We start from the raw sequence: 27132 nt of genomic DNA, 5'->3' as shown, positions 1-27132 counted from the left end.
CTTTGCAGCTACTCCAGAAACGTCACACCTCCTCTAGAAACTTATTTTAGATTATTCTCCATAGGGGCAGATTTATTATTTTTCTCTAATTCACAAAACTCAGCAGTAGTTCATCTGAAAACTGCACGAGTCGCAGATTTACAGACATACTACTGAGTAAGTTGTGCTTTTGTTTAAAGGCCACTATTTACCCAATGGGAAATTATACATAGTGTACAATTACACACTGTGGAAAGGCAGTCCCTTGTGCACAGGTCTGGTTTAAGGAGATCTTCAGCTATCTTGCTTGCATTTGTTTCCCAAAAAATTGATAATAAAAATACATAACTATCAGCCTACCAAACTATCTACCTATACATATATACACCTACATCTACATGGATAGATAGATGGAAGGATATGAAAAGGCTTTCAGTCATCCCTCATCATCCATTGGTCTGTTCAACTGCCATTCACATTTTGCTTCCACAGCCTACAGCATGGGGACATGTATCAGCCCATTTCAGCCACTGGCTCTCTTCCCTGTGGGTGATGCCATTTTTCCCTTGCTCATGTGCATAGCTGCCTAGAACGTGCACATGCGCCTAGAAAATAGCCCTCTTCACTTTCAGGAAAGGCAGGTCAACCTCCGCTTTCATTTCTGCATTCAGTTCATGTTTTTTTATTTTTTATTTATTAATTTATTGCATAAACACATACATAAGTAAATATTCAGAGAATGACGGTCCATGGACACATACTGACTTTGCCAATGCTTGTTTGTTTTTATATTTTTCTTCAAAGGGAATGCCTTGAACCACTAATGTAGAAACTCCTTCCTACACCCCCACCAGGTTTGTGGGTGAGTGATTCTTTTTCTCATTCTTCTAAAGAGTTCCGATTTGACAGTTTCTAGGGTGGGAAAGGGTTGCATAGGTTTGTGAATGGCAGCATACTCACTAGTTTGTGGAAGTCCAGTTATTTACAAAGGAAGTCATGACTGGATCTGTGCACTAGTAATCACCTGCGTTGGATTTACTACTGCACTGCTCTGCATGGTTCTACGAAGTAGAGTAAGAGATATATGCAATAGTAAAACCATCCATCCCTGACTGGTATCCATTTGTTGATTGATGTCTGACGTACATGGACCCATTTTCGGCAATACACCAAGGATTATGGTTGTCAAGGCTCAATGAATAAGGACAATCTTTTGTATATATATATATGTTATATCTCTCTTGTCTCCCTGTACAGTCAGTTGTGAGTCAGTGGTTCTCGTAGGTACCTCACACTTTGCAAACAATTCTTATAATCACTGTTTTCTGAATAAGGTGCCAAACCGTCTGGCCATTTACCACTGAGATGACAAAAACCTTCCTAATGGAAAGGGAATGGACAGATTTTAAGAAACTTGTCTGGGTTTACTTCTGGAAACAACGTGATGGTGTCTTTTCTTGTGTGTGAGGGAGGTTGTGGAGTAGCAACTTCCAAAAGTGAGAAACTATGAACAGACCCTACAAGCATGATAAGTCATGGAAATCAGAGAGAAATGGGTTTCTCCTAAATTCAGTTTTGCAGCTGTCAATGAAACATCCTTTTTCTATTCTATTCTAATCTATTCTATGAAGCACTTGTAGATCGTGTAGCTACCAGTAGGCATCACAGCGCTGAAGGTGCAGCACAGAATCATAGCAGAGAAATAAAGGGACCCGATTTGAAAAGGCCAAGTTTTTAATGGTTTCCGAAAAGGAAATTCCTCTTTGATTAAGCAAAGAGAGAGTGGAAGGCTGTTCCACAATTTCGCAGCATTGTATACAAAGGAGCATCCTTCGTATTGTGCCCTCTTGATTACAGGGACTTTGGCAAGATGGGCATTGGAGGAGTGCAGAGATCTCCGGGGAGTGTAGGAGGACATCAGTGCACAGGAGATGAGAGATCCTTTCTCAAGGAGGGCCCGATGAGCAATGCAGAGTCATTTGAATGTAATTTTCTAGACGACATGGAGCCAATGGAGAAGGCGGAGAGCATGTTGGGCATATTGGTGTCTGGAATATTGTGCAGTATCTCGGTAGCGGAGTTCTGCACTACCTGCAGTTTCTTTACTGTGGTTTTGGGGTCTCCCAAAAAGACAGAGTTGCCATAGTCCAGGCGACAGAGTATAAGCGCCTGGACTACCAACCTCTTCGAAGTTGGGGGAAGAAGAGGGAGAAATTATGAAGCATTCTTAACATACAAAAACAGATAGCAGCAAGCTTTACTACTTGAGAGGCAAATTTAAGTGATTCATCCAATCACTTTCCCAAACTCCTTATAATTGGTTTTGAGGCGGGGGAAGCCTAAGCAAATTGGCCAACCCAGACTCAAGAAAGAGTTAAGATTGCTGCCCAAGACCATAAGCTCAGTTTTGTCTCCATTTAATTTGAGACAGGAGCTGGTCATCCTCTTAGCAACTTTTTCTAGGCAAGTGCCTAGAGAAGGGGAGAGGGAATCTTTGCTCTGAGTGAGGGAAAAGACCACTTGCGTGTTACCCGCCTAAGATATTTTCAAAATCCCAAATGGGAAGGACAACATCATCAGGTGGTCTCATATACAGATTAAAAAGAGTAGGGCTCAACGAGAAGCCCTGGGGTACTCCATATTTTAAGGGGAAACTGTCTGATGTGCAGTCCCCGTTGAAGACCTGAAAGGTCCTATCGTACACAAATAACTTAAGCTAGGCCGTTGCGGTTCTGGTAATTCCAGTGCTCTGTAGTCTGTTAGCAAGAATATTGTGCCTTGTGGTATCAAAAGATGAGATCTAGGAGAATAATTGCTGCTAAACTTTCTTGATCAAGCAGCCTTTTAGCTTCTTCTACAACCGCTAAAAGGGTGGCGTCTGTACCATGACAGGGACAGAATCTGGTCTGAGTCGGATGCAAGACATTGCAATTCTCTGGGAATTCCGAGAGCAAAACATTAGCATGTTTTTCTAAGATTTTGCTTGTCCCAGGCAGAAGAGAGATCATGCAATAATTTCCTAGATCAAGAGGATCTAGGTTAGATTTTTTCAACAATGCTTTGACCATGGCATGTTTCCATGCCACCGGGACAAGGCCTGTGGAAAGGGAGAGACTTACCATTTCAAGCAGGGGACTTGGATGCAAAACGAATTTTATCCTCAAATTAAATAGCTTGTGCGTTCATGATTTTGGCATGATAGATTCTAATGGTGCCAACATAGTTCTGCTTGTATGTCTCCCCATGGTCTCTTTTCCAGAACCTTTGTGTCTTTTTGGATGCTTGTTTAAGTTTACGGAAGTTGGGAGTATACCATGTTGCCAATATATATTTGGATCAACAGGTATGAGTTTTTGGGGGGATGACTTGATCGAGTGAAGATTCAATCCAGTGAGAAATTGTATCATATGCTAGGGTTGGATCTGACCCCAAAGTTAGTGTAGATTTCTTGAGCACATGTTCTCAAATGTCTTTGGGCAATTTAGACCCTGGCGGTCCCTCCATCTGAAAGCTTTAGAGTTTGAGACTAAGCGAGCGGATTCCAAGCTACGCTCGATCAAACTTGATCTGACCAAGTGACCAGGGATGGATGAGAACCTTTAACAGGTTTTTATTAAAGAAGACAGGATCCAGCAAGTGGCCTTTCTCATGGGTGGGTCCTAACACCCTTTGTGAAAGCTGAGTGGCCATCAGGTCTTCTATAAGGCTTGAACTTTCCCTGTCTCTTCCAAAATGAACATTAAAGTCTCCTAAAATAGAGAAATTCACTCTGGCGCTAGCCAAATTGGCAGTTACTTCAGAGAGGGAGTGGAGAAATTTGTCACTTGGCTCTGGAGGTCTGTACAATAAAATCCCAGAGAAGGTGGTAGTAAGGGTAAAGGCAATAGCGAAAGTCAAGCTTTCACAGTCTGGTATGTACGTAGGTTCAATGAGGCAACTGAATTCTTCCTTAGGAATAATCGCTATCCCTCCACTCTTCTTGTTTTCCTGGTCTGTCCATAGGATGAAATATCCCAGGGGTATAGTCTAAAACAGTTCTGGCCCTGATTCAGCATGGAGCCAGGTTTCTGTCTGTCAAGAGTGCTGTGTCTGCTTTGTTGTCCTCAAGAAAGGCAAAGAGTTTTAGTTTGTGAGCTAGGAGTAACCTATTATTAATTAAGAACAGTTGCCTCCTATTTTAACCACTAGAAGGTTTCTTGGGAATCCCTCGCTCAGGAAAAGGACTAGGGACAGTGTTTGCAGCTAGTTTTTTCCTGCACATAGGTCAATAGAGTGAAGGCAGCTATCATTAACACTTCCTTGTAAGGCTAGGGGAGAATAGACTCGCTCACATGCCTGTGATTTGCCAAGGTTCCTGGCCCCTGGACCTCCTTGGGCATGGGTGGTTGCAGACGGGCTTGCCTTTGGCGCGCCTGTGGCGCTCTCACTGCGCACGGCTGCACACCAGATCTCATTATATGCAGAATCTCCTCAAACAACTGGAGTGCTAACCTTCTTGCATCTCCTCGATAAAAAAGTGCAACACTGCAGTGCAAGTTTAAAAGGTCTTTTTTAGAGGATTATAAAGTGCAACAAGCACATTTCCCTGCGCTACCTCTCAATTAGCAGCAATGCAATAGAGTTCCCCACAATTTGGTAGTGCGCGAAACTAACGGCACGCCTGCATACAGGATGTCCTTATACGCAGAATCCCCCATGAAAACTGGAGCACTAACCTCCTTGCGTCTCCTTGATAAAAAAAACAAAGATTCAAAAAGGAAGCATAAAGGGCATTGACGGCCTCAGTTAATATTGTACAATTTTGATTCTTTCTGTTAATTACGGTTGCTTGAACTTTTGTATATGGCGGGCATTCATAAGCTTCCAGGATTTAAAGTTCAAAGTCCCCTTGATGAGCTGAACAAGAGGCAGGAACTGTGGGAGGAGCTGGGATGGGTGTGTTGAGCGCAAGGGCATAATTGTAAAATAGCCACCAGTTTTAAGAAATTCAGAACAAAGAGGAGAGAGAGAGTATGTGGGTATGTTTTTGTCTGTGTGTGCATGTAAGAATCCCAGGTGATATCCGACAGCCATTGCACGATACCTGACTGAAAGCCCATGACGCAACTATTGGGGGGTTTTTAACACAAAAAACATCCTCCCATGAAGGTATGCCCCTGGTTGAGCAAGGGATCTATGAAAGTACTGCCTCTGGACAGTAAATAAATCTAGCAGGAATCGGAGTACGGACCAGTTCTTCAGAGGAACAGGAGAGCAATGATCAGGAGGCGGCAGTGAGATGATTAAAAAGGGGCTATGATGGGAACCAGAAAGATGGCATGGGTGAGTAGGACTTCATTGGAAACTGGACCTGGCAAAAGGAGAACGTTCTGGGGAGCTGGAAGAAGCAAGGAGTAAAAACTACAGCTATGGAAGAGGTTGAGGCGGGAGCCATCTATATAAGGGCCTGCAGAGGGCAGTTAGGAAGCTGGGAAGAAGTAATGCAATGGAAGTTGTTAAGAGGCACTTTTGAGACACAAAGAAGAGGAAGCGTATGTGGTAACATGCATAAAAGGCCCAGGATGAAGGTCTGGCGCATTTTTACTGATCTCGCACATGAAAGCACTAAGGGGGAGCTGAAGAGCAGAAGCAGGGTGAGTCCCCTTAAGAATGCCAGAGAGCATTAAGTGGCGGCTGCCCACATAGAGGTGACGGTGTTAGCGAATATGTTGATTTAGATGCTAATGTCTGGGAGTGTTGCAGACCCCAAAACCACTGTGAGAGGTTACAATAAAATGTCCCTTATATATCAGGTCTTACAATTCTCCCTAGCCCTAAGCCTTTCCATCTAGGTTCAAATATTCCATTGACCCCTTGGAAACCTAAAAGGTTTAGTGTAATTAGCCAGCTCTCAGTTACTCACCCTTTTTAGGTTTCGCCTGCACAGCACTTGCGCTGTGCTTGAGAAATCGATTGTTTTTAATATAAACTTAAAAGGGACTTACTCTTTCCTGGCTTCTCATTGATTCCTAAGCAGGCACTTACCTTTCCTCCATTTCTATAGGCTGTAGCATATTTTCCTGCATTTACCAATGATTGTTCCTTGTCTGCTTCTCTTATCGGTTTCCGCCTCCGAAATACGGTTAATAACTTCTTTGCGTGGAACTATATTCCTATAAAGGTTTGCCTTTTACTCCTGCAGCATATTTATATTACAATGTATCTCCTAGAGAGATTAAGTGATTTGCATAGAATCAAATAATGTTGTGCGGCGCCGCCGAGACTCAAACTGAGATCCCCATTTCTTGAGGGAGCAGCTCTGGCCACTGCACCACATACTCTCCACTCTCGTGTTATCTTTCAGGGAGCTCTTTCCATCTCCCGGATGATGATTGATGAAAATAGCTCTTTATGAATTACAAAGGAGTAACCAATGCATTACCAATGCTTGTTGACTGTTCTCTGGTCCCAACTAGCACCTGAGAGTCTCGGTAGGCTATGGGACACACGCAGAAACAAAAGCAGCGTTGCCTGCACTGCTCCATTCGAAGCCCATGTTCCCTTCTAACTTTACTTACCTCAGCACGTGGAGTTTACTGAAGTTTTGTCTCAAAGTCAACAGCAGGAGTCAAACGTGTTCAACTTCCCTAATTTCCAGTGTTCTGCTTTGATGGCTTCACTGGTACCCAGAGAGGCCTTTGCATGCATTAATTGACTAAAAGTCTAGCACTAAACATTGTACAAATCCCATTGAAGCGGGCATGAAGTTGGTCCCTTGCGCATACATCCTGTTGTTTTTTGCCAATATATATACTCCGTGCACTTTGGAGCCATATCTCAGCAACCCTAAGTTCTAGCCTCTAGGTTTAACTATTACTTTCTAACTAAACTCTTTATTATTTTTTTTGTGTACCGAAGACTTATTACAACAGAAGACTTGCTCAAGCAAAATAGAACACTGGGTTCCGCTAGACATAATTTCTTTTAGTCAGATCTTAGGGAGCCAAATATCTAGTTCTCCTTTAGACCCGCTTCTTGTCTCTGTGTTACAGAAAATTGAGTTACTTGCCATGAAGTTGATCATGGAGTTACTAAATGCATCCTTAAAGGAAGCCGTAATTACACCTGAGTGGAAGCATGCTATGATCCTCCCACTTCTAAAGAAAGCAAATGCTGATCCGGTACATTTTTCTAACTTTTGTCCCATTTCTTTGGTCTCAATCTTCTCCAAAATTCAAGAAAACATGTGACCTTGCAATTGACTCGTATGTTGAGTGCCAAGGGTTTTAACATCCCTCTCAATCAGGATTTAGGAAAAGTTTTTCGACAGAAACCATGCTTTTGAGATGTTGCGCAGTCATTTAGATGCCGTTGACACTGTGGCCCTCATACTATTAGATTTGAGTGCCGCTTTTGACACGGTGTCCCAATATGTGCTATTGCAAGCCTTACGATCCATTGACGTGGTTAGGCCTGCCTTGAAATGGTTGGCTTATTTTTTGGTGGACCGCACGTACCAGGTCTTCTCCTCAGCTGCGACTTCCAAAATTCATGCATTCCCCTACGGGGTGAAACAAGGCTCTATCCTTAGCCCTTTATTATTGAATATCTATGTGAAACCTCTTGCTGATATCGCGGATGAGGCGGGGTTGTCGATCTTTTCCTACACTGACGACACCCAAACAATCTTCTCTCTTTCCATCGAAAGAGCATCCAAACCCTCATTTCTTCAAACAGGGTTATGTAACATTGCGTGGTGGATGCAAGCTAATTCACTAAAACTTTACGGGGAGAAGACCGAGGTGTTGATACTGGGGAATAATAAAGAGTTTTGAGGTCCCCAACACTGGCCACCTGAACTGGGTGCCCTTTCTCAGTCTACCCACCAAGCCCGTAATCTGGCTTTCATTATGGATGATCAGCTTTCTATGAAACATCAGGCGGTAAAGATGGCTGTAACCTACTTTTGCATCCTTAGATGGCTCAGGAAAGTTTTGTGGATGTGCCAGTCTCTACTCAAAGAACTGTAGTCCATGCTCTTGCTTGGACTATGGCAACATCCTCTTTCTAGGAGCCAATAAGGATGTGATACACAAGTTGCAGGTTGTACAAAATGCTGCAGTACGCCTACTTTTCTGCATTCCAAAAACTGATTATATCTCAAGCTCTCTACGTGAACTTCACTGGCTTAAGGTTGAGAACTGCATCAAATGTAAAACTTGAACCTATATGTTCAAGAGTAAAACTGACAAGGCCCCGGGATACTTAAACACTATTGTCCACCAATATGTCCCGTCACGTTCCCTCCACTCATCCACTCAAGTTAAATATACGGTTCCTAAGAACAGATTGTCACGTATGGGTGGCAGATTCTTTTCTTGCCTGGGCCCCACTTTGTTTGACCTCACTCCCTCTGTCAGTAAGGAAAGAGAGCAGCTTTGCCCACTTTCGTAAGTCATTGAAAACTTGGCTATTCAATCAATAGATATCTTTCTTTTTCTCTCTTTGGTTCCTGTCAGGCGGCGCCGGGAAACCCTTGGGTAGCCATCGTCTTAAAAAATGCACAAGAGCGTCCCTATATAACACAGTAAATTCTCAACCTTCTTTACTGTCATGCAGTTTTAACCCCTTCGATGCTGATGACGAGCTCAGCTCGTCATCACCCACGGGGGTCGTGTGCTGATGACGAGCTGAGCTCGTCATGGTGCCACTAAAATGGCATTTTCCAGCACACAGCGGGAAAACGCCTAGCATCCAAGTGGTTAAGGGCTTTAAAAAGCTAGGCACGACTGCAAGATGTACCAACCTAAAGGCAAGTCACGCCACGGCTTCCCTGTTGCCATGACCCATGGTTGATACATCTTTTTACAAGGTGGGACTTGATCTAGCGGAGTCTGACACACTGAGGCGGTGGTTCTGAGCTACCACATTGCTTGCAATTGGCCTAAAAATGTTAAGTGCTCATACTCAGGGCACTTCATGAGCAGGTACTGTCTGACAGTGGCCAGCAGCCTGAGTCTGCAGGTTAATGTCCATTTAAATGTATATTGGTCACTCTCTCTCATCCAGGTCTGCTTTCCAACTTTTGACCAATGGATATACAGAACAGTCTATGAATATGCTTTAAGGTATGTCTAAAACTTCATCCTGGCTGAGAGAGAAAGTGCAAACTGCTTCACCCTCACTCGTGTGTTTCATGATTGTGTTTGAGGAGCGCGTGGTTCTCCTCCTATGAGTTACTGTTGGAAGAGGGTTACAGGGCACAAAGACCAGATCAAGGAAAAGTGGATAGGACGTCAGAAGGACCACAAGGCAGCCTTTGAGCCATAGGTTCTCAAAGTCAGAGGTAAGCTTGAGAAGTGTTGTGCATGTCCCTGGAGTTGAAATAACTTATACTGCCTGACTAGTCTGAAGCACAGTGATGACTGCAGTAGGATGACAATACTAGAGGTGAAAACAAGCCTTGTTCTTGGTCGCAGCACGTGCTCATGGGATGCAGGCTATATGGGTGGGATCCTATTGGGAGCAACACAGGTTGCATGACGTAAGCTATGTCGCTGACCACACCGATTGGCCAGTAGATGATCAGACTTTCAATGGTGTTGGGATGAAACATTACGTTTTAAGTGATGGTGCTGGCCATGTATGATACAGAAGAGGTCAATGTTGAGGACAAACACATAGGCTTCATTTCGGATCTCCAAAGTGATGTACAACGAGGATCCATACTGCGCGCTGCGCAACTATCCTAGAGCAGTTGGAGAGTTCAAAACAAGCTTTAAGGTGAATATTGTAGGCAGTATTAGGCTATGCCCATGATGCGGAAATCTGAAGTACACTTATATAATGATCTGCTTACCCTGTTGAATCCCTAATTCAACTATAGTTGTTGTACAATCACAGGTCAAAAACATGTCTAAGCTGTCCAAGCCTAGGTTTAATAGTCTTTGAAAAGGACAGGTACTAGCACTTTGTCGCACGCTCTAACAATTTAAATCTGTTGCAGGTGAATGATGCCTTTCGCCTGTCTTAAACGAATGACGTGTTTGCCAAGAGGGACTGCTATCTACTTGTGGCCCTGGACCTAGGCAGAGGGAATCTAAAAGTGCCACTTTTGCACAGGGGCCAGAAAGAGCAGCATGCAACTGTTGTATGGGAAGTTCAGTGCTATGCAAATCCTAGGCAGGTGGTCTGGATAACTCTTTGAAATATTGTCTTTCAGTATAGTCAAATCAGAATGGCTTTACATAGTACATGTAGGTGCCACTCAAGTGGTTGGAGCGGCAGACCCTGATGCAGAGGTCTGGCCCGGACCAGGGTTCAATTCCCCGCCTCGGCAAGTCTTGGGCTCAAATTTCCCCGGACCTGACAATTCTCGCCTCGGTGCCTATTCAAATCATGGAAACCCACTCTGTAACTCTGGGCAATAGCTTGCTTAATCTCCACAACGGCCCCTCGCAGCGGGATGCCTGGCTTTCACCTTGGGGATACCCAGTAATGGGTTATCTCGCAGGGGAATACCAGGACGGGTTCCCTAAGCAAGCGCTGGGATGCTTTCGGGCAGCCATGCGCTCTACAAATCAAATTTCATTTCATTTTTCATTCATTTCATTTCATTTCATTCACGGCACAGGGACAGCACTGAGTAAACTTCAGCTAATAGGATGAGAACACAGCGTAATTAAACCAGATTAGCTTAGGCACCAAGTTAGTTGATAAACAAGGGTTACGTAAGACTGTCTGTCCTTGATTTGGGAACTTGTAAAGCTCCAGGTAAACCTCTTCATTTGAGGTTCACATTCCTGGTGCGGCATGGAACAGTAGGTGGTGTTTGCCAACGAGTGCCGTGATTAACAATCACAATATTGATGTGGGACATGCCCCTTAGTGTCCATAACCAGAAAACTGCCGACTTGCCATAGATCCTTGGTAAATGAAGGCAAATTGTTTTCCTCAAAACTAAGCAGATTTTCCGCCTTTGCACCGTCCATCACCACCCCCTTTTGTACCGCTTTTGGCCACCATAGGTATGGCAGGGTATGCTCAGACGTGAGTCCCTTGCTCACTTTGCCACTGGTTTCAAGCAAGCCGGGCTGAAGACGGCTGGAATGCCAGAAACCGGTCCTCAGAAGCTTGTTTCCGGTCCAGGGAAGACATGGCTTGGCAGTTCGGGCTGGACTGTTCCCATGAGGCACAGGGTCAGACTGATTCGCATATGGCAATGTCTGAACTGGGGTGGCAGAGTGGGCTAAAGAACGGTGAATGGTGATGGATTAAACCCAGATCTTTTGACTGGGTGTGAGTGTTTGATTTATTCAGATGCTCCGTCCATCACCACCCCCTTTTGTACCGCTTTTGGCTGCCATAAGTGTGGCAGGGTATGCTCAGACGTGAGTCCCTTGCTCACTTTGCCACTGGATTCAAGCAAGCCGGGCTGAAGATGGCTGGAATGCCAGAAACCGGTCCTCGGAAGCTTGTTTTCGGTCCAGGGAAAACATGGCTTGGCAGTTCGGGCTGGACTGTTCCCATGAGGCACAGGGTCAGTCTGATTTGCATATGGCCATGTCTGAATTGGGGAGGCAGAGTAGGCTAAAGAACGGTGATGGATTAAACCCAGATCTTTTGACTGGGTGTGAGTGTTTGATTGATTCAGATGCTCCGTCCATCACCACCCCCTTTTGTACCGCTTTTGGCCACCATAAGTGTGGCAGGGTATCCTCAGACGTGAGTCCCTTGCTCACTTTGCCACTGGATTCAAGCAAGCCGGGCTGAAGACGGCTGGAATGCCAGAAACCGGTCCTCGGAAGCTTGGTTCCGGTCCAGGGGAGACATGGCTTGGCAGTTCGGGGTGGACTGTTCCCATGAAGCACAGGGTCAGACTGATTTGCATATGGCCATGTCTGAACTGGGGTGGCAGAGTGGGCTAAAGAACGGTGATGGATTAAACCCAGATCTTTTGACTGGGTGTGAGTGTTTGATTCATTCAGATGATCCATCCATCACCACCCCTTTTGTACTGCTTTTGGCCGCCATAAGTGTGGCAGGGTATGCTCAGACCTGAGTCCCTTGCTCACTTTGCCACTGGATTCAAGCAAGCGGGGCTAAAGACGGCTGGAATGCCAGAAACCGGTCCTCGGAAGCTTGTTTCCGGTGCAGGGAAGACATGGCTTGGCAGTTCGGGCTGGACTGTTCCCATGAGGCACAGGGTCAGACAGATTTGCATATGGCCATGTCTGAACTGGGGTGGCAGAGTGGGCTAAAGAACAGTGATGGATTAAACCCAGATCTTTTGACTGGGTGTGAGTGTTTGATTGATTCAGATGCTCCGTCCATCACCACCCCCTTTTGTACTGCTTTTTGCCGCCATAAGTGTGGCAGGGTATGCTCAGACGTGAGTCCCTTGCTCACTTTGCCACTGGATTCAAGCAAGCCGGGCTGAAGATGGCTGGAATGCCAGAAACCGGTCCTCGGAAGCTTGTTTTCGGTCCAGGGAAAACATGGCTTGGCAGTTCGGGCTGGACTGTTCCCATGAGGCACAGGGTCAGACTGATTTGCATATGGCCATGTCTGAATTGGGGCGGCAGAGTGGGCTAAAGAACGGTGATGGATTAAACCCAGATCTTTTGACTGGGTGTGAGTGTTTGATTGATTCAGATGCTCCGTCCATCACCAATCCCTTTTGTACCGCTTTTGGCCGCCATAAGTGTGGCAGGGTATCCTCAGACGTGAGTCCCTTGCTCACTTTGCCACTGGATTCAAGCAAGCCGGGCTGAAGACGGCTGGAATGCCAGAAACCGGTCCTCGGAAGATTGTTTCCGGTCCAGGGAAGACATGGCTTGGAAGTTCGGGCTGGACTGTTCCCATGAAGCACAGGGTCAGACTGATTTGCATATGGCCATGTCTGAACTGGGGTGGCAGAGTGGGCTAAAGAATGGTGATGGATTAAACCCAGATCTCTTGACTGGGCGTGAGTGTTTGATTGATTCAGATGCTCCGTCCATCACCACCCCTTTTGTACTGCTTTTGGCCGCCATAAGTGTGGCAGGGTATGCTCAGACCTGAGTCCCTTGCTCACTTTGCCACTGGATTCAAGCAAGCGGGGCTGAAGATGGCTGGAATGCCAGAAACCGGTCCTCGGAAGCTTGTTTCCGGTGCAGGGAAGACATGGCTTGGCAGTTCTGGCTGGACTGGTCCCATGAGGCACAGGGTCAGACTGATTTGCATATGGCCATGTCTGAACTGGGGTGGCAGAGTGGGCTAAAGAACGGTGATGGATTAAACCCAGATCTTTTGACTGGGTGTGAGTGTTTGATTGATTCAGATGCTCCGTCCATCACCACCCCCTTTTGTACCGCCTTTGCACAGCTGCCTGCACTGTGTCCCTTCAGAGTAGCTCTAAGTGAAAACTTTAGGCAACACAGAAATGGCAAGAAAATGGTACAAGCAGTTGTCAAGGGTTCACAGACACTGCCTTCGATGTGGAGTTCTGGTTCCTCAACTGCTCCTGTGTGGGGCAGAGAGTATTAGGCGCACTTGCTTGTTAACGTCAGTAATGCAAGGGTGCACAGTGCAAGGGCAGTTTACCTGGGGGGGGGGAGGGGTTGAGTCTGGGGGTCAGCAGCAAGCTTCATCTGCTGCTACTGGCAGATTATTTGCGGCATGCACCACCACTCCGGTACGCTGTCGTCCTGAGGGTGCATCTTTCTATCTAGTGGCCTTCTCTTGAGGCCATATGTATGAAGCAAATTCGCATTCGCAAATGCCGAAATTCGCAGAATTTCAGCCTTTACGAATGCAAATTAGCAAAATGATATGTATGAAGTAAAATCTGGTGCATATTAAGGAATCGCAAAATTTGTGATTCCTTATTTGGCAATTGCATTTAAGGAATCGCATATTTTGCGATTCCTTACATGCAATGTATGAAGCCAAAAAAAATTGCAAAACGCCCTTAAGGAATCGCAAATTACCACCAACTTCTAGTTGGTGGTAATTTGCGATTTCCTTGAAAAATGCACATTTCAGCATTTTTCAAAGTGCTATGTGATGCACATACATGCCCTTAGGGCATGTATATGTGCCACATTTGCACCCATACATATTTCAGGGGTGCAACAGGGTGTCCTTTGGACACCCCTGCACCCTTGAAATTATTCTCAATTTGCGATTTTCAAATTGCGAATCGCAAAATTGAGAATACCTTCCCATTCATTCCTATGGGCCTCCTGGCCCATAGAAATGAATGGGAAAGTATTCCTTAATTGCGATTCACAATTTGCTAATCGCAATTAAGGAATACTAAGAATCCGTAAAAAAAAAGGGAATTTGTACATACATACCAATTTGCGATTCTGAAATAGCGATTTCTTAAAAATCGCTATTTCAGAATCGCAAATCGGTACCTTCATACATATGGCCCTTAGTCACTCCAAGCCTTCTAGCCAATAGTAACATTGGCTGGATTACTATCCATGCTGGTCTGTCTTGTCTATTTTTATACTGCTAATGGTTTTATTCATGTGCAAGTGGGAGGCCTAGGGGCCACAACAATGACACCGCAACATTGCCAGATCACTACATCAAAGTGACCACTACATTGCTGGCTTCTATACTAACAAATGTGGGTAACATTATACAATTGCGTGTAAGGGGCATTAAAAATAATCAAAATAAAAATAAAAGGGTAATTCAGGGCAACCCTTAAAACCTATGAGATATATTACAGGAACATTTCATTTTTTACTATAACTTGAATAATATCTATTAACCCTGGAATAAATTAAGTACGTTTTTTTAATTAAAGTAAAAATAAACATTAATTAATAAATAAGTATAACATAATAGGTCAATTAATACATTAAATAAAAAGAAGATCTAGGGTTAGAATTAGGTTTAGAAATAGGATACAAAATAAGTTTAAGATTAATCAAATACTTTTCGAATTAGGGTATAGGGTGAAGGTTGTTGCTCTTAGTATGTTACGGGTAATTCGTCAAATTAGTTAAATAAACATAATTAAAAATAATGAAAGTTTCGAGATAGGTTGTGACTAATTAATACGCTCAGGCAAAGAATAGAGCAAGTCACCCCTAGGGGTTGGGCTTGGGACTATAACGGCAACAATAGTTGATATTCATCTTTCTTTGTCAATGATCTAAAGTCTTGATGTAACAAATGATTTCTTCCATTCTGTCTCTATGGGGAAACACATTGATACATGCAAGCCTGTGTCATCTGGGATAGCAGACCAATTTGTATTCCTCAGGAGACCAATTTGTATTTGTCAGCAAAGTGTTTGAGCTTCTGAAAAATTTATCTCAATATCCCAGGGATAACTCTTAGCAGTTTTGATAACCCAGAGATCTGACACTGGAATATCTAAGTCAGTGTTGCCAGCATAATGATAAAGGAAATTAAATACTTTCTCAGCAAATCTCCGACCAGCTCAAATTAAATGCTATGTAGCAGGCAAGGGGGTAAATTCTAAGACATTTCAGTCTAGGAGATTCACAGCTATGCGACAGGGCTACTGAATTTCCCACAGGGAATTTTCAATACAATCACCCTCCCCTCCCCCCACTATGCAGTGCTTTTACAGAGACAGGCTTTTCCTCAAACAGAGAAGAGACTAAGGGTTTCATACCAGCAGGGCGACAACGTTCATCCTCTTACAAGTAAGTGTGCTAATTCATGGCCATTCGATCTCTGGGGCATCCTACTATGTAGTGCATCACCCGTGTCTCCATACCTCTCTCCCATGAAGAAAAGGTAACCATGTTGTGTTACAGGGAATTCACTGGATGAATAATAGCAGCAATTTATTCTCAGCATACTGAGGCAGTCACCGGCTGGGGGAACTCACAGCTTAGTGGATCTTTGCACGAAATGCAAGAGTAAAGATTAACACGAACTATTGCACCACTAACTCCAAATGCTGGTATAGGTTCTTAATCAAAATTCTATTGTGCACTGTGTCAGAAGCCACTGAGAGATTGTGGTTACTGTATTCTACCCTGCTAAAGACCCAGACTGGAATTCTGCAAGAATGCACTGCATAGAGACACATTTTTCAACAGTATGACTACCCACCCTTCAATAACATTTCTAATGGCTGTGCATCTTTTGTAAAATATCAACAGACACCTCACTGAATATCTCAGCGACCACCAACTCATCTGTTTCAGACCAAACCACAGCACATAAACTGTCCTCATCACTGCCACAGATGACATCCAAATGACTCAGGACATGGGAGATGCAGTGGCCGGCGTCTTCCTGGACCTCACTGTAGCATTTGACACAGTCTCCCATGCCATTCTCATCCAACTCCTAAACGACATCGGAATCAAGGACACTCTCCTTCTTGATGGGAAGATTCCGGTCAGTCAGCCTGGAACCATACACCTCGGATGCCCACAACCTAATTTGTGGAATTCCGCAAGGATCCTCCCTGACCCGACCCGACCCTCCTCACTGCATATATGATTCATTTAGCCAGCATCATCCGCTTTCACAACATCAAAGTCCTCTCTTAGGCTGATGACGGCACGCAACTCATTCTCTTCCTCACGGTCAAGACCTGCAGTACCAGATCAAGTTCAATGCCTGCATCACTAAATTTGCCAAGTGGACGGAGATCAACTATCTAAAGCTGAACAACATAAGACCAAAATTGTCAATCTTTGGGCAGAGAACATTAGCATGGGACTCTACCTGGTAGCCAACAGACCTAGGACCAACACCCATGCTTAGAATCTCTGGATCATTATAGACACCAAACTCGACAAGACAGCCCAAGTCAATGAAATCGCCACTTCATGCTGCGATACCCTGAAGATGCTCAGGAAGATTTTCAAATGGCTCCAAGTCAGCACCCGGGATATGATCATGCATGCCCTTCAACTTCTTTGCCGGTATCAACAAAAGACTCACCAGAAGGCTGCAGATCATTCAGAACTCAGCAGACAGAATCCCTCTTAACCTACCACGCAGCACTCATATCACACCACACCTGCTCTACTGCCCCCGCCACTCACAATAGAGCACAATTCAAACTCCTCACCTACACTTTCAAGGCACTACATAATTCTGGCCCAGCATACCTAAAAAATCGAACCTGCTTTCACAAACCTTCCAGACACCTGCTTATTTGCACAAATCTCAGCCCTATGGAAAACCAGATCTGGCAGTCGAGCCTTCTCCTACATTGCTCCTAAAGCATGGATCGACTTGCCACAACACATAAGAGCCTCCTCCCCACTTATTGGATGCTGCGAGAACCTGAAGTCCTTGCATTTCAAATAGTACCACTAGGCCCTAAGCCTGGCTAGACGAACACTCGCTCAGCACCAGGATACCCTCCTGGTTAATAGTGCACATAACGTAACATAACATAACAATATGGCCTGTGGCCCAAAGTTTTGTTCAGTAAACAGCCTCTTAAAACCACCACCAAGCACTCCCTGCCTCCCTATCTCACTCTTGCAGGTTATTTTTCATCCTGCTTTCTCCCATTGCCACTGTTTTCTGTCTTCCTCCTTTTGTGTTTTTCTCACTCTTGCTCTGGATCAAAATTTGTTGAGGAAAAAAAAGTTCCAGTGGGCCCCACTTGCAACCATCGGCTCAAATTAAGCAAGTCCAATGGGGGAAAAGGGTGATTTTCTCATAGCTGTCTAGACCATCAGGTTGTAGTGCATGACTTTAATCAAATGCTGTTTGTTTGGAAAACCTCCAGACACTCTGCAACAAAAACTTTGATACAGAGAACTCTTAAACAAAGCTACCCAAAGAAGTCTTAGCATTTGACATAAGCTCTACTCTAAACTGCTGGCTTGATTCAATCCCAGCTGCTGAAGATGCACTTATACGTGTTCATCGGCACTAGGTCTAGCCACACATGGTTCATAAAGAAGCCCAACACTGGCACAAAGAATGACAGGTTGAGAAGGGACTTGATATCTCCTACGCACTTGTCCATATCAGTTAACTCTGTTCAAAAGATCTGAAATTTCGAGGAGGAACACATAGAATTAGCAGCAGCATCCTATCTCCCAATTTACTGCAATCCTTTTTATTCACCTTGGTGCTGGGCTAATCCACTAATTTCCCAGACTCAGGGTCACATCTAAGTGTCTTCAGCTGAGGTTTCTAAACCTCTTCACGGTCACCTCTAATCTCCTTCAATTGTAGTTTCTAGGCCTCCTCCAGTCTCCTCCATGAACTCCTGTCTTAACCTGTTGGCCCCTCCAGTTCTCTTTAAATGTCCTTTACTATTTTGAAGAACCAGCAAAGCTTTTCCTAAAGGTGCTCCAAAACTAACATGATCTCCTTCTGAAAGCAGCCATCTATTTTGTTGGGCTGCCTCTTCTTCCCTATAGGACTTCCAGGTATTTCTATAAAAATAATATCCGACCCTGCTCATTTTTGACCCAGAATGGTTACCCAGTGGCACAAAGAATATGGTTCAAGAGGGTTGATTTAGATGAAAGTGGTAAATTCAAGGTAATTTATGGTGGCTGTCGGTTCCTTGTATGTCTCGGGCTATTGTACTCTTCAGCAGTTAAATGCTCAAAGCAGAGCTCCAAGCTAACATGGTGGCCGTTCCAAAATAGCATTTTATAGGCTAGTGGAAAATGTACATTTCTTGGTCGAAATTAGCAAAATTTGGATAGTTGAATGCTGCACTTCAACGCATGGAAATGCTGTATATTGTGAAGGTTTCCTGACTCCCATTTAATTCACATCTAGCCTCATGTTCATCCATGTTATTGAGTTTCTCCGATTCCATGCTGTCCCTCTCATGCTTCCAGATATTTTTAGCATGGAGAACAAATGAGAGGTTTAAGAGCAGTGTTTACCACCACCTTCATGAACCCTGAATGTAGGACTAACAGTGTCAGGAGAACCAAAGGAAAACCAGAGGTAAGAATCACTATCCATGGGAACCTCTACATGTTGTCAGTGCTTATTTAGGGGGTCTGTAGGTTTATCTACTGCTTGTTAAAGTGCTTACTGCTACAACTGTAGTTGCTGGCATTGTGTTGCCATATCTTATTGAATTACCACTCTCCGTAGATGGTCCTGAGCTCCCTGCATCCCCACCCTTTCCCTCTGTTGCTACAGATTTTCTCTCCTCAGTGGCCTGATTACTTTCCACGTGGGTAACAAGACCTTGAGGACAGCCAAGTTTGCCATTAGTCCTTTCTGCCGAGTTCTTTCATCCTGACAGAACCTGAAAAGACCCCGTTCTGCTCTGATCTGTTTACAGACGTCTCTCACATCCACTAAACCCGCACAGCCCCCCCCCCCTATGCCTGCCCATTCCTGAATCTGTGCTCCCCCTAGTCCCCATGTGCCTCAGGTTGCAGGCCTCTTTATATCCCTTCTATACCCCTCCACCCCGTCTCAGTATGTAGGCTATGCCTCCCTCGTATCTGATCTAAGTACTCCCACTCCTACTTGTAGGACGCTCTAGAACCTTCTGCACTCCTTCAGTTGCCAGTTCTGAGGCCTACTCTCCAACCCCCAAGGTTCCCAGTGGTCAAGGCTCTTCAGTCCCATCTCTCCATCCCAGTTTGTAGGTCTCTGCTACTGCTTGTTGCATCCACTGGGAGCTACAGAAGGGTGGTAGGACAGCGCACTGGAACAGAGCTGTCTTAACAGCATTACAGACCCCAGGCAAAGGAGTGCACTGGGCTCTGCCTACACAACCACTCACAGCAATTACAATGTAAACTATTGATAAAATAAACCTATATTTATTGGTACCTCCAACAATATCAATGTTTTGACATAAAAAAAATGCGGCCCCTTTGCTTGAGGGGCAACTTGGCAACTGCCCAGTGTGCCCATGCGTTGAGACAGCACTGCCCTGGAAATGCGTTGTACAGGACCACAGCAGAGAGCCCACACCATTCGCGCCATGGTCTGACATAGTAATGCTGAAATTAGTAGGTACTCACTGGTCAGGGACGGGGTCCGGAGTCAGCAGCTGGTGTTCATCCTCCTTGTTGAATAAAGAGGCCATAGTCCTCCACCCCTTGGCTCCAGCGCCCTGCACCTGTAGACATGAGAGAGGTGGTTTTTAGACACAGTGCAAGGGCGAGCCTTTAAAAAAGCCATGCAGCTAAATGGCGTCACGGCCACAGAAAGCAGGAGCATTGAAAGAAACACAATGGGAGAGGTCGACGTGAATAAAGGACATGAAAGAGGGGCAATGCATGCCATTCCTATGTGCAGGAAAGGGTAATATGGGTAAAACTAACACAGAGAAGGTGGGAAATATAGATTAAAGTCCAAAGGAAGAAGCAGGCAGAGTGGCAAGAAATGGGAGACATACCTGTGAAGCGAAAAGTACAATGCAAATGATACCTACAGAGAGAAAACAATTATGTCTGGATAGAATGGGTAACTAGAAGATACTACAATAAAGACCGAGAAGGTGGGGTGGAACGAGAGGTTTCTGAGGTGCTGGGCCGCCATATCGATTTGGACCCTAGGATGGCCCTGCTGGGTCTCCTGGAGGAAGCTGGGGGTCTGAGATCCGAAAGGACGTTCATAGGCGTAGTCCCCTTGGTGGCCAAACGGGACATCCCCCAAGCCTGGAAACTGCTGGAACCCCCTTCGTTGGCATTCTGGAGAAAGGGTGTAGACTGGTGTACGCGCCAGGAAAAAACTATCTATGAAGCAAGAGGCTGTCCCCAAAGCACGATCAGATACGGGGTGGATGTTGGGCGTATCATGGATTATTGATGTGATCCTATTGTTGGTTATAAACGTTGACAGTATGTCCCATGCTCTGTCACGAGCAATGGAACTGCCTGTTGGTGGATGCTACTGATCACTGTTAAAATGAATAAAATGTGGTTATTAAAAAGAAAATAAAGACCAATAAATATAGACTGCAAAAATAAAGGTCATTAAAAAAATCTACTAAGAAAAATACAGCCGTGCTCCTAATACGTCATCAAGCACTTCCTTCTGAATGTTCAAGTGGTGGAGTCAGGATACTGAATACCACCATGGAGGGAAGGGCAATGTGACAACCACACCGTGAGGGGAGCCACACCAGCGGAGGGGAGGGAAAGATGAGTAACATTTACAGAGAGGAGGAGAAATCTAACTAACACAGGGTGAGGGGCAATGTGTGTAACACAGACAGGAAGGAGAGGGTAGTACACAAATTATAGAGAGGAGGGATGATTTAAAAACCTACAGGCCAAAGGACAGAAATCTTAGTAGAACCTCTGATGAGTGGACAATCTGAATAACATCTGCAAAGTGTGTAGCTTACATAGGGAATTTAAAACCAACAAGAAGGTGGAGGTTATCTGAGTAACAACTGCAGAAACGGAGAGCGCCCTGTTACACCTGTAGAAAGGTGGGTCAATAAATGCGCCTGCCATCAGGAAAGGGCAATGTGGGTACCAGCTACATGGAGGAATGGGTGTGTCATCTGAAGGGATTAGCTGCAGCATGTGTAGCACCAACATGGAAAAGGGGGTAAATGGTGTCACATCTATTTGGAAGAATGGATAGTCTAACACTTAGAGACCGAGGCATTGTGTGTAACTACAGCAGCGGTTCGTGCAGGTAAGCGCGGTGGGGCGGGGTGGGGGGATTTGACAGATGACAGAATATTAGTTTTTAATTTATTTAATTTTCCTTATTCCGTTGTCTGTCGACTTCCCCCCTCTCGACCTGCGGCTCACCACACTTGCATGCACAGACCGCCACTGTGTAACTACTAGAATGATGGCAATGAACGACCCTTACCTTCTGTGCTAGTTGTGACATAGACTGCATCCCTTCATCCTCAGGAGGTGGAGATTCTGATTCAATCAATTCTGGCTGATCCCTCTGAAATAAAAAATACCACGCATGTCACAGCTTTAAAGCCAGTTAGGCGTCAGAGCTGAAAATACAAAACATACCAATAAGTACTTTAGGTTCATGGCTGTAGGCCCAACCAAACGACATTCCATACGTCTTAAACTCATGCAGACACTGGAACTTCTCAGCGGGCACTGAGCATACTGCCTAATGCACATTGAATGAACCTGATCTCCATCATGGGCATTGGTAAACATATCCGACAAGGGGATGGCATGGCAGATGCATGTCTTTGGAACCAGAGTTTGGCGGGCATTTGAAATTACACAAAAATCAGAATCGCTTAAAGGCAAAGACGATTTCCTTGCAGCTAAGATGGTTTAGAGGCTGGAAGGCGCGAGGGAAGGTCCAATGCATGTTTAGCTTATCGTTGCCTTTCCAACTTATCCATAACATTAGCCTATCTGGAAATATTAATGAGATGCTGATCTGTCAATACAGTTCGATAAAGAAAACACTGGTTTCATTTTACAGATATTACATCTTCTAATACCTAGTGTGGCTTCAGTGCTTCTCAATGTCAACATACCGAATTATAGATGGATAACAGTGAATAATGGGGATATTTTTCAGTGAGGGGTCTGAGTGAAATCAACTAGCCCTCAAAAATGAAGCATGAGTTGTATAAGATGTTACTCAGAAACCTGAGGTGTAAAACATTCAGGGGCTTATTTATGGGAAATTAACGCAGGACGGTGCGGCAAGTTATTTTGCTGTGCCACACTGCGTTAGTTTCCAGGCACAGGGATGCAACATATTTACAGTGTCGCATCTCTGTGCCTTTTCCTGCGCTGGCGCACACACTGTTGCCATGCGCTGGCGCAGTACATGGAACAAATGGCCATAGCGGACATAGTATATTAAGGCAAATATCTTAACAACAACCATAGACATAATTCAAAAGCAACTGAAGATAAATTCAGTACATTTATTCAAATAGAACACAGATTCTTATGTCCCTTGAGAATACAGCAACCGTACATATTCAAATAACTATCACAGAATTCGAAAGTGGTGCCCCATTGGGAGAGGAGAGGTAAGTGCAGCATGGTGCGAAAGTGAAGGTATGTGGGAGAGGGAGGGCAGTGAGCAATATAAACATCTAAATCATAAAGAGTGCCAATCCGGCCTAAGGTACATGGCTAAACTTTCTACAAACCATAGTATGGGAACACATGAGAAGCCTATCACTGTTGTCCACAATGGTGAATGCAATGTATAGCCGCCGACGTTTTGACCCTGGGGGGAGAATGTAGATACCTGAAGATCTTCCGGACGGGTCTTCATCAGGACCAACTATCGGTGTCAAGCAGCGTGACTCACTGATGACGCAAGGAGCTCATAAATAAGCCCCTCATTATTTACTTTTTACCCTTCTATAGGTTTAAGTTATGTTTGCGCCTCAGTATCATCCATCCTCGTTTTCAACAGCTATGCAGTGTCAGGGGAGTAAAGGGGGAGCCACACATAACATGGCTTCTCCTCCTGCTTCAAAAGTAAACAAAAAATATCTTCCTTCCCTCCTGCCACCTAACCCCACAACCCTCTGTGCCGTGCCATGCCTCCCCTTTCCCACCCAAAGCTGTTCTCTCTTCTCTTCATGGACCATAAAAATAGCACTGCACTGAAAGACTCTCCGAGAGCCCTGTCAAAGCAGCCCAGAACTCCTTCATGACACAGCAACAGAGGAAAATAACCTTCGTTTTCCATTGTTGGTACATCCTCGCAGTATACCGGTTGTTATAGGCTCTGAACTTGGAGTTAGCTACCCAATCCACAGGTGAAGACCTACAACGGGGGTAAGGGCCTTTAACAACATAGGAGTCCAAGGTAGAAGAGTTATAGGCTATTAGAACATTTCATCGCTGCTGATAGAAGTTATAACTTAAAAAGGAAAAACAAAAAGTCAAATATTGGAATGTTGGAGGAGAAGGTCTGTACAAACCTTTATTCGCCGTGAGCTACCTAATTTTCTTTAGTGGAGCTGTCAACATTTCAATGTTCTAACCAGATTTAGAATCTTCTATATGCTACTTGTGCTCAGTTAAATTTTATTAAAGGCTGTTTTGCTCGATCCAACCTGGAACTTTGAACAGTCATCTAGATTTCTTTCACATGTTGTTCATGTATGTTTTTGCTGTTTTGACATTGTTCATTTGTAGGTAACACTATCCACCTATTGGTAACATTGTCTGTTCTTGTGATGTACTCTCACATTTGTGGCATTTGATGTCTCTTGGTGACCCAGTGCATGGATGAGTGGCATTGTGCATACATTGGTGCAACACTGTATGTGTGCATTGGTGACATCATGGACTGTTATGAGCAAGGTCCATGTGTACATCCCATCTCCATCATCAGGGTGTTCGCCATACTGACCATGTGTTGCTGACATTGTGAATGTGTTGGTGACAAAGATTGTGTTAGTGAAATTGGGTTAGTGATATATTCTACATCAGTGAGATTGCCTGGTGATCTCGTTTAAGTCTTGATAATATCTTAGCGCTGCTGACATCATGGAAATAGTCGTGACAGTGTACAAGTACTGTCACATTGTTATTAGTGATATAGAAGATCATCAGTGATTTGGCTGGATATCCACCATAAAGTGGCAGAGGCCCCACTCTGCTAAACCTGCTGTCCCTCTGCTTCATTCAGTAGTGGTGTAACCATAGGTTTTTGCCAATGAGCCCTCAGAAGTCTCCAGTGTTGGAAACCTTTAGCCATTTGCCCATTCACCACCGAGCCTCCAGTTATTTGAGGTAGACCTTCAGATACAGATTTTCATGTTATCATCCACTATGCAAGGCACGACAGCCGTGAGCATGAAAGCCGCAAATGTTCCCCACACACTGTGGTAGATGCATCAGTTTCCCCAATGGTAGGGCCATCAGGGAGCAGTGAGCAAATGGCTTGATTGCAGTTATTAGACTGCACAGTTGTTTTAATGTGGAACTGTTGCTGGTTCTTGGGTGGCGGGCTGCAGTTGAAATGTTTCGGTCAATGTAAATTGAGTTTCAAGTCACACAAGATTCATATGTTGTCTGCATTCTAGCAGTGGAGAGTGAGTTCTAGAGTGAGTGCAAAACAGCTGAGAGAGCTTGCCGGGCCGATAAAAACTCTCTCAGCGCTAAAAAAAGACTCTATTATGCTGCCATTGGGGAGGCCAAAGGCCAGTATTTCGCTAAGCGCATTGATCGAGCCAAAAATTACTCTAAAGAGATGTTCTCTATTGTACAAATCTTTTTGGCTCCCAGCGCACTGGCGGCTGCTACTCCGGTTTCTGTTATGTGGTGTAACTCCCTAGCGTCTTTTTTTAATGATAAAATAACTAGCATCCAAGAATTGCTATCCACCTCTCCGGGGAATCCCGATGCGTTGCTCTCTTCACTGGTGAGTAGGGCTGAGCCACTCTCTACATTCTCGGAATTTAGGCCAATTGACCTGGCCAGCTCACTCAAGATGGTGAAGGCCCTCAAGTCGGGCTCTCCTAAGGATCCCTGCGCTGCTAGGCTTTTATCGGATCTGGCTGATACTTTAAATACTGAGGTGAATTTTATGATCAATAAATCACTTTGCTTGGCTTCTGTGCCTATGGCTTGGAAACATGCCTTGATTCTTCCCTTAATAAAGAAACCTCTGGACCCTTCATTGCCAGTAAATTATCGCCCTATTTCGTTGCTTCCTAGTCTGGCGAAAGTCTGTGAAAAGGCTGTTACTTTCCAACTCACCAATTTTGTTGAGGACGAAAATAGGCTGCATCCGGCTCAGTCGGGCTTCCATGCTCCTCATAGCACGGAATCAGCGCTGCTGGAGGTCACTGAGGCTATTAGGGCATGCTTGGACGCCGGCGGGAGAGCAGCATTGGTTATGCTTGATCTCTCGGCGGCATTCGACACTGTCCCTCATGCCCTGCTTCTTAACCGGCTATCCGCCATTGGCATCTCTGGCAGTGCCCTGCAATGGATCGGCTCCTTTTTGGAGAGCCGTTAGCAGCAGGTCAGGCTCCCACCGTGTGCCTCTGTGGTCATGCCTGTGACTACTGGCGTGCCGCAGGGTTCTTCACTTAGCCCCCTTTTGTTTAACATCTTTGTGACTCCGCTGGTGGCTCTGGCGGAGTCACTGGGGGCTAAGGTTATGGCATACGCTGATGATACACAGCTGCTGTTTACTTGGCCCAAGGGGGAGGTCGGCGTGGAGATGGTCCAACACTGCTTATCTTCAGTCTTTCAATGGTTGGCCATGGCCCAGCTGAAATGTAATGAGGGTAAGTCCGAGGTTCTGCTGTTTGGCTCCTTTCCCTCGGATTTCAGAGATAGGTTTTGGCCTCCAGGCTTCCCACGTCCCTCAGAAACTACTGGAGCCATTAAAAATCTTGGCGTCTGGTTTAATGAAAATTTTAACTTTATAACGCGTGTGAAGAAACTATCCGGAACCTGCTTTGGCTTGCTTAAGAGTCTGAGGAAGCTTCTCCCTTTGTTGCCTAGCACTTCCAGAGAAACAGTAGTCCGTGCGTTAATTTGATCTCGTCTGGACTACGCCAATGCCCTTTTGGTCGGTGGTCCGGGGTCCCTGGTAAAAAAATTACAAGTGGTCCAAAACTCTGCAGTTTGAATTCTCGTGGGCCTGTCTCCCAGAGACAATGTTAGGTCACATCTGCACGCCCTGCACTGGCTTCCAGTGGAATCGAGCCTGAAATTTAAAATGCTGACCATAGCGCATCAGGCCCTGTATGGGACAGGACCTATTTACCTGCAGAAGAGATTTTCTTTCTACGTGCCAGGGAGACAGCTTCGGTCCTCTGCTCTATTGCTGATGCAGACCCCGAAGTTTAAACGCCAGCGTCTGGGAGGCAATTCCTTTGTGTGCAGAGCTGGTCTGGCCTGGAACCTGTTGCCTCTAGCCTTAAGGAGCATCCAAGATCCACTGTTGTTTAGGAAGAAACTTAAAACTCTGCTTTTTTAATCAGTTGTGCGGGCATTTCTCTATTTTGGAAGCTAGCGCCAGGACACTCCCAAGTAGCTGTGCGCTCTCTAAATTAAATATAACATAACATAACATAACACTTCTTGAAAGTGAAGGCTGGACGTATATCAGAACACACCAGAAGGTTGCACATAAACAGTGAGCCAAAAAAAAAAAAAAAAATACTGGTGAAGTGCGGGGTAAAAGTTCCTATGTTTTTTACAATTAAATTTGCATTACTTCCACTTCAATTCACAGCGGAAGAGGGGTAACTCACAGGCAGAAAGTTCACTAGGTTGTTTCTGAAATTTTTTGTTG

The 27132-nt window shown here is 44.9% G+C and overlaps 1 protein-coding gene across 2 annotated transcripts in view; it reads right to left on the bottom strand.

Annotated features, from left to right (window-relative positions):
* Positions 1-27132, bottom strand: part of C2_1H1orf232 (chromosome 2_1 C1orf232 homolog) — a 62582-nt gene that overhangs the window by 3472 nt on the left and 31978 nt on the right. For both annotated transcript variants that reach the window (XM_086958927.1, XM_086958928.1), the window contains exons 2-3: positions 21733-21816; positions 19920-20017 (exon numbers count right to left, since the gene is read on the bottom strand). In XM_086958927.1, the coding sequence (XP_086815053.1) occupies positions 19920-20017; positions 21733-21816 (182 nt within the window). The remainder of the gene's footprint in view (positions 1-19919; positions 20018-21732; positions 21817-27132) is intronic.

The sequence above is a fragment of the Lissotriton vulgaris genome, chromosome 2_1 (assembly GCF_964263255.1).
Source record: "Lissotriton vulgaris chromosome 2_1, aLisVul1.2, whole genome shotgun sequence".
Classification (NCBI taxonomy): domain Eukaryota; kingdom Metazoa; phylum Chordata; class Amphibia; order Caudata; family Salamandridae; genus Lissotriton; species Lissotriton vulgaris.
The sequence above is the reverse complement of the archived record's forward strand: the minus strand, read 5'-3'. Positions and strand labels throughout refer to the sequence as shown.